The following is a 13,738-nucleotide window of genomic DNA, read 5'->3' as shown; positions in this document are numbered from 1 at the left end:
TTCAAAAGGGCAAATCTATTTTCGCACCATGTCAGCGACATAAAAATAAAACAAAAGCAAAAGACTTTGTACTTAGTGACAGAGGCACTACGCACTGAGTGGCCTAGCGGTAAGAAGTACATGATACTTCGAGTAAATATGTACCCGAAATTAAAACTCTAGAAAAATCTTTCAAAACCTGTTTTTAAGCCGAATAAATAATACAGTTTGGACAGTAAGGAAGGTTGAACTGACGATAATCTTGTTGAGTTATAAATCGTCTGACAATCGCAAATCACTTGAACTGTTGCTCTATGGTTAGTTGTGCGGTATGCACCATACAACTCAATCAATATATTGGCTTATTTTAAACACTTAATTTGTAGTATTTTTTCCTTACACTACTACAAGAAAAATTTCTGCAATTTGATTGGCTTAGAGCAGTAGTATTTCAACTCGACTTGAAATACCTACATGTGGAAATTACAAACCGTTTGCGGGCAGTAGTATAAACAAATAATAGTATGATTTTTGTACGTGATATTTGGCATAAATACCACGAGTGATATTTCGAAATTGTTATACTTAATTTCACGAGTCGCTCTAAAGGCGAGTGAAATTTGAGACAATTTTGAAATATCACGTGTATCACCACCAATCATGCTATTACCTATACAAAGCTGACAGCTATTTGCTTAAAAAACTGCATTCAAGTATTTGAAAGAATACTTTATTGTTAGTAGGTTCTTACCTTCTGGAAAAGTTGCGACTAGCTAAAAAATTTTACAAAACGAGTTTCGTTTTACTGCTTTTGTTTAAAATGAAGGTAAATAGTCTGAATTGTTGACTTTTTTATCCTTTCTTACAACCGAAAAATCATAGAGCAAATATCGACTCGGACAGGGTGGATTTCCTCATACCAGTCCTCTGATTTGCTACCATGTGACTCAAACAGCCACTAAAATCGCAGAAAAATTAATTGGTGGTTTATAATGCATATTCTTCTTTCAGAGACTCTGAAAAAGGTGAAAATCTTGTTAGACGAAGTGAATGAGCTAAAACAGCTTGTTGGTGAGTAACTATCTGCAAACGCGCATCGGGATTCCAAATTAAGCCAAATACAAGCCTGAATATCAAACCTTTGTTGCTCTCTAGCTTCTATTTTTCTTCTTCAATCAAACCATCTCTCTCGAACACCGGCTTATAACAGACACCTCATTATTACGGACAGTTTGCTTTGTTGTTGGAGAAAGAAAGCCCTTACATTTCTCTAAATTCAACCGCTTAGTACGGATAGCCCATTGTTACGGACTCTTCTAAGGCTCCCGCAGTGTCCGTATTAACGGTGTTTGACTGTACTTCGACCCGAAATCATTTGGAGTCACGTGTTTTAAGCGGTACGGCCTGGCTTGGGCCTGAGAACGTAACGCCTTACAGGGATCTCATATCTGACTGGAATATGGTCACGTGGTACAAAAAACACCTTGCTGGATGGCAAACAATTGCAACGCAGAGGGTCCTTGAAAAGAAAGGATATTAGCTTTCTGAATGATACCGTAACCTCTTTGTTTTAAGTCTTGCCTTCGTTTGCCATCTACCCGGGCATCTAGAACGATGTTTTTTGCACAGTGTGATCGTATTCTGCAAAAGACCCATCATATTAAAGAAAAAGTCGCATTATCTCGTAAGAAACAGATTCTTATAAAACGTACCAACTACTATTCCTGTCTTGAACATAAATTGTGGAATTGTCCATTTTGAGAAATCAAGCTTTTAAGGTAACTAGACATTCGAATTCATCTCATCAAATTTTCAACGCGAAATGCCGAGTAACTACATTTCAAAATTAAGCACGGTGAATTCTGAATAAGCTTTGAGTACAAGTTCGAGTTTATTTATTCACACTTATTCAATTACAATACAACAACAAAAAGAAAAAAAAAGAAGTAAAAACAGAGCTAACTATACATTGAAGTAAACATAACAAAAGGAAAAAAGTGCGTAGCAGCCAAAGGAGCCAATCTTTCGAGTTGGAGGTTATACAGTACTTATAAAAAACTAGTTATGGAGTTCTGGCTAGATTAATCATATTGAAAAGGAAGGGTACATATGAGTAATAATAACTATTTAAATTAAATAATTAAATAAATAGAGGTAAATAACAGATTAATGTTGTTCAAGATGCCTGACTGTCAAGTAGAAAGAATTTACAGTCGACTCTCTCTTAACGGACACCTCTGTAAAACGGACACCTAGAGTTGGTCCTTGCCTTTGTTTACTCCCTTTATTTGACTCTCTATAAGACGGACACCTCTCTAAGACGGACACTTAGTGCCGGTCACAAAGGTGTCCATCTTAGACAGAGTTGACTGTATATTCCTTTTTTAAAACTGTTCAAAGCGAGACACTTAATTTTCATAGGTGTTGCTTCCCAGGTCTGTGATGCAACTACGCTAAACCTTGCTATGCCATATTAATTAGTTCTGGAAAATGATCTGCACAGGATTTGATTAGTGGCATACCTAGTATTGTAATTATGGACAGCCGGTTGAGCTAAGTTATAGAGGGAAGGAGGTGTATCATTTTCTTGTTTAATAAAAAAATGGAGCATTTCATTACAAAAACTTCAACGGTTGATTTGATCCCTTTTTGTATCAAAAGCCGTGAATCAAACGTTCGTCAAGCTCAATACCGACCCAGTGTGTTTCGGGACAACGAACGACAGCTATGGTGAATTTCAGGCTTTGAAAGGTGGCAAACTAAGGAAGGTCAAGTTGGTTCATCTATATGGATACGTTACCTGTGCTAAACCCTCTCCCATATATTGGTCACATTGGGGTTGTGGCCTTTACAAAGCCGACAGTGACAGTACGGATTTCATTATTGTGGCCTTGACAGACGAAAGCAATACGATTCTTTTCCCGCCAAGCCAATTGGGTAAAGGCGCCCTCGGTTGGGTTTTGGTTCCTGGTTACAACTCTTATTCGCCTGAGCTTGTTATGTCGATTTACGACGCTCCTGTGTCGGTTACCGCTGGTCAGAAGCTGCGCCTGTGGTACCTAGAGGATTTGAACAAATCCTATCATTCCGATAACGATGGAAAAGCATGCGCTGACATTTACGGTGAATTCATGTGACTGAATTCTACATGCTCATGGGGCAACTGGTAACTAAAGGGAATATATGTTAACAGTAGCAGACAACTCGGAGGGCGATAACTTTGGAAGGGCACGCACTGATTAGTTTAGGGTGAATTAAGTTCTTGTAAAATTTCTACATGGTCTTGATAAGTTGTAAAGCAGCTATTAAGTGAAGGGAATAAAAAATGAATAAAATGAATATGAAAAGAAAACCGTTTTTTATACTACAAATGAATTTGTCATTTCCGTTAATCACTACGTCTTTGAAATATGCTAATAGCCCACGTTCGACATTTTAATATTCAAACCTGACTCCCAGGCTCCCCTTCCATGTACAATTTTCGAAGCTCATGTCTAATAATAGCCCTACGATTTTCTGAAGTTAAATTTTAACGCATTTCACTCCCCAGGTTTAGCTATTTTTCGTATAAAAAGGAAACCTTCAATTTTGGGATGCAAAACTGAGATGGAGTGAGGAATCAGGAAGGTTCTTACTTTCGTTAAACTTTAAATTGCATCTAAAAGTTTCGGTAAAATAATACTGAAGCCCTTGTAATTTCGAAAAGACCCTGGTTGCCCTAGGATGACCTAACAGATACAAAATTTCAAAGCGCCGATTAAAATTAATAAATGCATTTCCAGAGATTAAAAGTACTCGGGGTAGCCTAAAAAGTGTTACTATGCATTTAGGGGAAACTGTCGTTGGGTAACCCTGACTCCTTGTATTCACCATTTTCACATAGGCCATAATGCAACTTGTTTACCCCCCAAAATTTTGCATAACCATTGTCTTCGATTTCTCTAGGGACGACTGTAATACACAGGAGAAATTGGAAACAATGGTTTATATGCAAAATTTTGGAGGATAATCAAGATGCATTATGATGCATTTGCTGGTTTGCAAATGACGTCAAAGAGGCCATGTTAGTGGTCAAGAACAAATGCATTTCTCTCCTCTGGGAACTAAACGTCGATAAACGCCATTGTCAACCAACACAGTGGCTATTTTCATGTTTATGAACTGTTGAATGATGACGTCTCGCTCTCATAGAAAACTCTAATGACACAAGCTGGTGCCTTTCAGATTTACACCAACATGCACAAGGCAGTTCTACACCAATGTTTTTTTCTCAAATGCTGACTTCAATATGTTACAAGATATCTTAAATTCTGAACTTGAGAAAGTGTCCGTAATTGGTTGATGACTAATAAACTCACAGTTAACATAAAGAAAACCAACTATGTTATTTTTAAGGTGCGCCAAAAACAATTACCCTCTGTGCTTTTTAATATAAAGAATAACAACGAAACTTTTGAACGTAAGACACGTACTAAATTTCTAGCTGTTTATGTAGATAAAAACTTAAATTGGAAAGATCATGTCAACTTATATGCCAATAAGGTCTCTAAATCTATTGGTATTATTACAAAAGCCAGATTCTACCTTTCTATGCCATCGTTTCGTACCCTATATCTTGCCCTTCTCTATCCTTACCTGCAACATTGGACCATTGTTTGGTGGGGATCTACGTATAAAACTACTTTGAATAGACTTATCGTGTTGCAGAAACGTATCATAAGAGTAATCACTAAGTCCTGTTTTGATGCCCCCAGTACTCCATTATTATATGAGCATAATTTTCTTAATATAATCAATATTTATATGCTGCAGAAAGGCTTGTTCATGTTCTCCTTCAAGAAGAAGTTACTTCCGGTAGGCTTCCATGATATGTTCTGGTCTAGCTCTCAACTTCATTCTTGTAATACAAGAAATGTGATATGAATTACAGATCTCAATTTTCTAGAACCAATTTTATGAAATTTACCATAGCATATCAAGGCCCAAAGTTTTGGAATACCCTCCCTGCTGAACTCAGCTTAACTTCAAAAAATTGTCTTTAAAAAGAACTTGCATAGATTTTTAGTTCAGGAAACTAATCTGTTTTAAATCATTTCCGTATTGTTGATTCATAATTTCTTGTATAACCTAGTTTTTTTTTTCTTTTCCTGCTTAATTTTAACTATAAGAATTAATTTTTAGACTATTAACTAGAACGTTTTTTCCTAAGAACTATTTGATACCCGACAATAATTTGACATCGTTGATTGATAATTATACCTCTTAACCTTATTACCAATACTTAGCTTATTCTTGTCATTTATGTTCTTAAATGAATGTAACAAGCTTCATGGCTCTTTATTCGGGCTGCCCTGCCACTTCTGGTGATAATCAGATCAATAAATAAATAAATAAATTTGGTCGGTGAAACGTTTATCGTATCAGGCTCGGGAAATTTTTAGAATTTGGACAAGAAAGGCAGAAAATTAAATTATTTCCTAATTTTACAAGTATACTATTGATTATCTATTAATATCATGGGTGACAAATTACACTCACAATCGTGGGTTTTTGACATGCATATGTTTATCGTATCAATCGAGAACTGCACACACTGAAAAGTATAGAGTTTAAATTTTGGCTTAAGTTCATAATTTTCGAATTTTTCGACAAAATACCTGATAGAATCCTTCTTGATGTGTTCTTTAGTGTGTTTAGGTTTTTCTAAAGCGTATTTAAATGCCCTGATATCTTCATTCATAACAATTTAAAAACTTTACGCCATCTTGGCGCTGAGACGTACAGAACGTTGCCACTGGGCAGTTTTGTAATTTCACATTTGAAATCAAATAAACGCTGCAATTTAGCGCCAAGCTAAGGAGTAATTTGTCACCTATACATACGTATCTTCTTTTACCTCCCAAATTCCTGGCTTTGTGTGTTAAACGGTTTTGGCTTAGAGTTTTAAAGGCGTAGCACTTAAAACCAAAAACTGAAAAATAAAAGGACTACCGCAGCTATTTTTTTTCACATGGCAAAAAGAATTAATTAAATGCCCGAACCAAAACCAGAAAAAACGGGTAACATTCGTGTATTTAACAAAACGATAAGTTACTAGTAGAGGGTTACCACTTACATGCAAACCAACTAATTTAACCAAGGGACAAATTCTATTTGTTTGTACGGGCGGTAAAAAAAATTCATTAGAAACGAAGGTCTAAGCTACTGTTTTAAATCTCAGTGACGGAACTTAAACTTACTCTTAAAGATGGAACGCTCCCGTTAATTTGTGTGAGTAAATGTGATATCTCCCTGGTACAACAACGAGGTCGGCGGCAATTTTAGACAGCCCCTTAGATGGTGAGTAATAGTCTCTGCATCTCGTTGTTAAAAACAACATATCACTTAATTTCTCTGAACTTGTCAATATATTAAACTTATCGCCTCTCCACGTATGATTCCAAGAAAGCCCTCTCTCCAGCAAGTTTTTTGAGGCTGACATGACGATAATCTCTTGAAACCCAATATTTGTTACCAAACGACAGGGTCTTGCTCCAACACAGAGACAATGTTTCGCAATGTTGGTGTCTTCGTTTGCACGCCGATGATTACTTTTAGTCGAATTGTTACGCAATTTCGTTCAACGCAAACACTTAAAGTTAATTTTAGTATTCTTGCATACGCAGTCTTTCTTAGAGTGGCTGAATATTTGACCGCTTCTATAGTTTTCATTCCTTGTGAAGATTGAAATAGAACATGATTATGCTCTAGTACGTCAAAATGCTGAGACGACGTAAGGCTATATCTGAATGGATATGCTAACACTATATCAGGATTCAGACAGCTTTTATTTTTCTGCCTAGTCTTAGTTACAGTATTACCCTTTCTATCTTCCCGCAAAATCTAGATACATGCCCGTTAGTGCACGCAAAGATAAGTTTTTCTAAGAATGTTTGTAATGAAAATGGCGTGTTTGTACTTACCGGTTTTTGAGTCAGTTAAGTAAGCACCAATTTTAAGGGATATCTTGGAACATTTCATGCACAATCTGCTTCTATTTTACAAACATATCGATATTACTTTATTGTAGAAATGATCACACTGCGAGCACCTTAACCCTATTCAGACCGGGCTTTTATTTGCTTCCTGCGACCGTCCCTACCCAACCCCCCTCCCCCCAAATATTAATTTAAAAGCGCTCACGATAAGGTACAAAACTAACACAGAATAATGGTCATAATTTCCAACATCTAGCTAACACATTAATAATCCTTACAATAGCAGTTAGTTCATGATGGCGTCGTTTTTATCCATCGTGCAGAATGCCTATTATATGTTGTTCTAGAGACATTTACTTCCAGTTCAACAAAGTTCGTAGATCGGTCATATACATATAACGCGCATGTTTTACTTTTCCATTTAAAAGATGTTAGCTCTCATATTAACCAAAATGGCGGGTACGTAAGTAAAACAACGACACTTGGCACTAGCTTACATGGAAAGGGCGGACGGTCGGTCGGTAGTACGTACGCCGCTGACGTTATCTGCAAAATTTTTCGTATCGGTAGGTACCTGAGATTTTCTTACCTGTGGTACTCCGCTGCTTGGTCACGCCGCGCGAAGCCTCACTGTAACTAACCGTTTTTTAATAACCTCTGTGAAGTATTTTGAACTTGGTTGTTCGGAGTGGAAGTTGGAGAAAAAGCATGAGACAAAACGCATCACAGCAGGCATCAGTCACGGACGGGATTAAAAGTGCAGAACCGGTCCCCGGGCACGCCTGATTCACATGTAACATAGGAAAAAACATACTACTATATTATGGGATGAGCAATGGCCAATGCTGTATTGGACTATTTTAGCCCACTCTCGAACTTAGTTCAGTTCCGGTTCCGTATATGCCCTTGGAAATAACAAGATTTTGAGCATTGAGGTACTGTATTTGACTCGAACGGACAAAATTCGAAACCAAGAAATACAATCCTTTTGGATCTACTGTACGTCGCAAACTTGATGAAATAATTAATGCGGTATTTGAGTATTTGCTGCGGGTCTATTATCTGATGCAGCTGCTACTGTGAAGCGGGTGAATCTGATTTAAGACTAAAAAGACATGCGATGCAAAGTTCATCAGTATATTAGCCAAGCTACTTTTAAGTAGGATTAACTGATAATCTTTACCCAATAAAATCAGTTATCAAAATATGGCACAAAAAGTGCTGGGTAAGATAAATAGACGTCCCAGGGAAAGTTTATCAGGGTAAAGGAAAAAAAAAAGGATCAATGGATCCGTGGTTTAAATATTCAGTCTGTCTATCTGTGTATTTCATACGGAATCCTTATATTTCATATGTTGTGATATATCCTTTGCCCCTTGTAAATTCTTCCAGAAGAAAATATTTTAAGTTCTAATCTTGGTTTCCAAGGGCCCTTTTGAATGATCAACCCAGTGGCATAGCCTTTCTAGGTACTATTCGACAACTTTTATTCTAGCATCAAACTTGCATATAAAGTACAAAAGAAACAAAAAAGGAAAGAAAAGAAAAAAAAGATGATATTGGCAGCATATTACTTGGGCAGAAACATCACTTTTAATTGGTATTCCAGAAGAAACGATCGAGTGAGTTGCTCCTTCGAATTTTATTTAAGCCCTTTAATCGACGAATTGAGCAAGACTAGATAACAAGTAGTGCCTTTTGATATCTGTTCAAAGCACTTAAAAGTGATAAAAGAAATAAATATTAAAATAATAATAATAAAAAAAACACAGACCGTAGACGTGCGTCAAATCATCGTAACAGGTTTGCACTTTTGTTTTTTGAATGATAAGTTGTTTGGGTTTGAAAATGAAAATGTCGCGTTTCCATGTCTGGTGTGCGGTAATTTTAACTACTCTTGTTTATGAAGCAATAAGTTTATCTTCGCAAATTGGAGAAAGATTGTTTTACTTTGTAATCCAGATTTATTAAAGGTTCATAATAATCTTCTTTTGCAAAAATTTAACCTGACCCACCACGGGAAGCAAATGCAATTTTGAAGCAATAATAACTCACCGGAAACAACAGGTAGCCCAAGCTCGAAATATGAACATCGGTACTGTTGCGTAACGTTCAAAATATAAATATAAATATAAAGTAACTGTTATCAGGAATGTTTTCGTTCTTAATCAACTTAATATTTCAGGAAGTCTAAATAAATAATCAAAACTATCATCAAAGTGTGTACAACACTTTCAAAGCATTCGCATTATCATCTAATAGAGTGAAATTAATTATTTATAAATAAAACATAAGAAAAGACAAAACTTTCTTGAACACAAATATAAAATCTCGAAATGTCAATCTAAATATATTTCAGACCTTTTCTCGTTTAGACGGGGATTTAGGCCCAATACGTGGGCGAAAATATCAAAATAGGAAGGGCCAATCAAAAACTCATCAGACATATTGCGTAGGGCGGTTTGAACAGCTACAAAATGAGACTTAAGAAATCATTCTTATCAAACCAGAACCAAAACCGTACTCCTTGGCAAGCTGAAGACATCATCTCAGAGACTTCGAGAAAAAGGTGTTCGTCATGTCTCCGACTGTTTGGTTTGGTTTTTTGTTAAGTTTGTTTGTCACCTTGTGTAAAAGCGCTTCCGTCCCTAAACAAAAACTGTACGCAAAACTGGCAAAAGGTAGGTATGGTAAACGACACCTTTACGGTGCTTTTTATCTCAAACTAATCATCCTTAAATCCTCGAAGCAGTAGTTACGTTAGTATCCACGTCATTACCCGTTTTATCTTATATCTTTTATTAACCAGAGTATCACTGCTAACTCAAAACGTGGCTCCGGGAGTTGAAACTCTTAGACCTAAGTATCATCAATTAGAAAACGCTGTTGGACAACATTTCCGAAAACAAATCTGAACCAGAAAGAAAGAAACTTAATGACCTCCTTCATACTAACAAGTTCGCTTACAAAAACTTGAAAAAGGAACGCAGGGTGTGCATCTTTTTTTTTCATAGGAAAATTTGGTGTTTCGTATTACTCAAAAATGTTTGTTAACAAAAATACATATTTTCTGCTTTAATCCTTACAGAGGCATGCCATTGTTGTAAACTTGTCGATACTAAAATTATTGTCAATCAGTAAATGATTTCAACAATGCCTTGTCCCGTTATAAGCGAACAGAAACTCATCACAATCGAGTTATTGCATCGCAAATCATTTTAAAGAAAAATTCAATTCGGTATGCCTCATTACTTCGACCTCACGATGTTTGCAGGTTGAGCTTCATTATCAAACTACAACCCTCGAAGGATTCAAATAAAAGATCTCATACTCATTAAGACAATCAAGTATCAAGCCAATTATTTTATTCAAGTTCCGTCTATGTTAAAATCACTCTCTTTTGTCTAAAATGTAAATTTTCAGGAGCCTATGTTTATTTTTTAACACTCCACTCATTGTATCCTCTATGATTGTAATTACTGTAAAATTGTGATAAGATTGTTTCTAAACGGAATGTTAAAAAATATATATAAATAACTGACAGTGTAATAAAATTTTAAAATAATTCAATTAAGCCTAACCAAATAGCTTTATATTAGATGCTTCGAGTGAACCTCAGTAGACAAATTAAACAAGAGCGGAGAAGTGAAATTGATTCTAAAGAAATAAGAGGAGTAAAAGTGAACCAGGGCTATGAAAAAGGAGTTCTTTTCCAAAATCAAGTCACTGTTCGACGGGGTTTTGCTAAAACAATAGGCAATGTTCCGCAAAGTTGGTGATTTCGCGGTTATTTTTGTCATATTGTTACGTAATTTCTTTTAACGAAAACACTTGAGATTGATTTTGGCATTCGTGCGTACGTAGTCTTTCTGAGTGGATTTGGATATTCGATCACTCTTCTAAACGAGTATTTATCATTCATGATAAGGCTTGGTGCTGACAACATAGTTTAGTCCATCAGGTTTCCCTGACGACGTGTGGCGTTAATCAAAATAATCTCTAAAATAGCATTTTACTAAGGTTAAATATCTGAATGGACATGCTCACACCTTATCAGGAATCAGAAAGCTTTTTTCTGTTTGGTTTAGAGTGCAGTATTCCCGCAAAATCTAAGTACAAACACTTGTTAAAGCTCTCCAATCCGTGCACAAGATGATGCCTAAATTTCCTAAGAAGGTTTATAATGAAACTCGTGTGTAATAATTTAGTACATTCGGTACTTACTTGTTACAAGTCAGCTAATTAAACTAGAATTATCAGCAATAAAAAAAAACTACATCAAAAATATCAACAACAACGAGTTTGCTTCGAGTATTCTCTAGTAAACACCAGTTGCGAACATTAGTGGATAGTGGAGGCTTCGAGTTAACCTTTTTTCTTGTCTCTTTGCCGGCTTGAAAACATTCCAGTAATTAAAAACATGTGAAGTCTGTAATTCTTACCAGCCTTATGTTCTGTAACTAATAGGGGAAAATGTGGCACACAGTCGACAGCGCCGCCAAATGGGCAACTGTGGAGGGTCTCCATTCAACCCCATGACTGAACTATGCTGCAGTGGAAGTGTAGCACCCAAAGTGGGGCGAACGCCCCTCTGCTGTGACAGTAACTCTTACGATCCCGCAACTCAGATGTGCTGTGAAGGTAACCCATCAAACAAGCCGCTAGGGGTAGGGGCAATTCCGAGCTGCTGTGGAAGCGACGCATATGATGCAGCTACTGCCCTGTGCTGCAGTGATAATGTATACTTCAAAGCAGCAGGGCCGAATGCAATGCCAGGATGCTGTGGAGACCAAGCATATAATGCTGCCACCCAGTTATGCTGTGACAGTAGTAACCCAGTACCAAAGATTGGATCCCTTCCAGGATGCTGTGGAAGCAACGGCTACGACGCTAACACCACCTTATGCTGCGATAGTAACGTCGTTTTCAAGGCAGGGCCACTGGGTGGCTGTTGTGGAAGTCATGGGTACGATGGCGCTACCCAGTTGTGCTGTGATAGTGTGGTTTTACCCAAGCCAGGGGCAGGGGGAGCCTGCTGTGGAAGCCTGGCATACGATCAGGCAACTCAGTTATGCTGCGAGGGAATGCCAATCTACAAGGTAGGAAACAGCTCAGCCTGTTGTGGTACCCAGACATACGACCAAGCCACTCAGCTCTGCTGCGGCGGTAACGTGGTTATAAAGACAGCGACAAGGTCCGTCTGTTGTGGACCAACCTCCTTTAATCCAAGCACTGAGATATGTTGTGATGGACATGCTTCTCCGAGGGTAGGATATCAGATGCCGACATGCTGTGGAGGGAGCGTGTACGATCGAGCTAACAGTTTATGCTGCGATGGTGTCCCAGTCATTAAGACGCCATCACGGCAAAACTGCGTAGGGCTCGCCTAACCAACTCAACTACTTCTTAGGGCCTGTTTACTCGGAGGTGGCGGACCCCAGGTAGGTGAGGTAACCCACTTAGGTGGGGTAACTCGCTTGTCCATATAATCTCTCATATGGTCACCCCACCCATCATGTAAACGTAATCAATTTAAAATGAGAGATTATATAGACATGCGGGTTACCCTATCTACGCAAGTTACCTCACCTACCTGGGGTCCCCCACCGCCATGTAAACAGGCCCTTAGATAACATTTTTCTTTCTATAAATAAAACTCCAAATAATGAAGTAAAATAAAAAAGGAAAAAGAACAAAGAGAAGGAAGTGAATTTCCACTGTACAGTGGTGTAATAACTGATAAAAGTGTGGAGATTGAAATATAGAGCGAAATTGTAAAAGACGATCGGAGTGCAGGCCGTGAATCATTGGAATTAACAGAATAAAACAAAGAAGTACTACCTTGTCCTTCTCTTGTCTCGAAACGTAGCTTCGTCCAGTTCACTGTCAGGGAAACTCAGGGTCAATAAACTGTCAGGGTAAATAATATTTTAAAGGAACATAAATTTCAGAGTACATTTTAAAGGAAAATTGTTAGACTCTACAGGGCACCTGGCACCATACGAGTGTAAGTTCACCAAGTCGCCGTATAAAATGCTTTCATTAAAACTAATTTAGATAACTTTTTGAACGCTTTTTCCCTGTTCTTGGCCTAAAACGGATAAAATGCCCGTATAAATTTAGAAACACGATGCTGCCAGATAAATAACATTCTCATTTACTCAGAATATTTCGCCCTTTCTGATTGGTTCCAGTCCCCCGGCCAATTCTTCATAACCAACTGATGCTTACCATATTTGGAAGATGTGGATAATACTACTTTCGATTCGATGGTATATTTGCTTGGAAATGAGGTTGATCGATGGTATATTTGCCTAGAAACGAGGCTGCTTGGGCAATAGTGAAATAAAAAAAAAGCGTTCTGGGTTATCCGAAGAAGAAATAGTTGCATTTTTATTAAACTGTGCGGTACTTTAATACGCAAGAACACGCAAAACATATTGCTCGATGGATGTTACCTACTTTTAGAGGAGTATATACCTGCAAGAAAAAAATCTGTTCAGTTATATCCTAGCTTATCCTGCAACCGTGCCGAGATATTGGCCAAAGGTTTAAAGAAAGTCTAGTAAAATAAACGATGAAAGAGGTGTCGAGCTCGGGTTCGTATGATGTGAAAAATTATGCTGATCTCGGAGGCCTTTTTGTCCACATTCTCCTCGATCTGCATAACTCAGTCTTCACACCATACTGAGTCTCATTCAATAATATTATTGTTAATCATCGTAACGTCACTGCGTTTTCGTAAAGTTCCTTTTTCAAAATGTTTTCCGTCCAAAACATTG

At 37.5% G+C, this 13,738-nt stretch overlaps 1 protein-coding gene across 1 annotated transcript; it reads left to right on the top strand.

Annotated features, from left to right (window-relative positions):
• Window positions 1-9,473: 9,473 nt before the first annotated feature.
• Window positions 9,474-13,179, top strand: LOC140930565 (uncharacterized). The gene is made up of 2 exons (XM_073380287.1): window positions 9,474-9,637; window positions 11,424-13,179. Exons 1-2 carry the CDS (start codon window positions 9,535-9,537, stop codon window positions 12,344-12,346), a joined length of 1,026 nt encoding a protein of 341 aa, XP_073236388.1. The 5' UTR covers window positions 9,474-9,534; the 3' UTR covers window positions 12,347-13,179.
• Window positions 13,180-13,738: the final 559 nt, after the last annotated feature.

This window comes from Porites lutea, chromosome 3 (genome assembly GCF_958299795.1).
Source record: "Porites lutea chromosome 3, jaPorLute2.1, whole genome shotgun sequence".
NCBI classification, from domain to species: domain Eukaryota; kingdom Metazoa; phylum Cnidaria; class Anthozoa; order Scleractinia; family Poritidae; genus Porites; species Porites lutea.
The sequence above is the reverse complement of the archived record's forward strand: the minus strand, read 5'-3'. Positions and strand labels throughout refer to the sequence as shown.

Excerpts from the sequence above, each read along its gene's own strand:
- LOC140930565 (XM_073380287.1), top strand. The coding sequence starts at position 9,535 with ATGTCTCCGACTGTTTGGTTTGGTTTTTTGTTAAGTTTGTTTGTCACC. Across the intron at positions 9,638-11,423 it reads GTACGCAAAACTGGCAAAAG|GGGAAAATGTGGCACACAGT; the intron begins GTAGGTATGGTA and ends TGTAACTAATAG.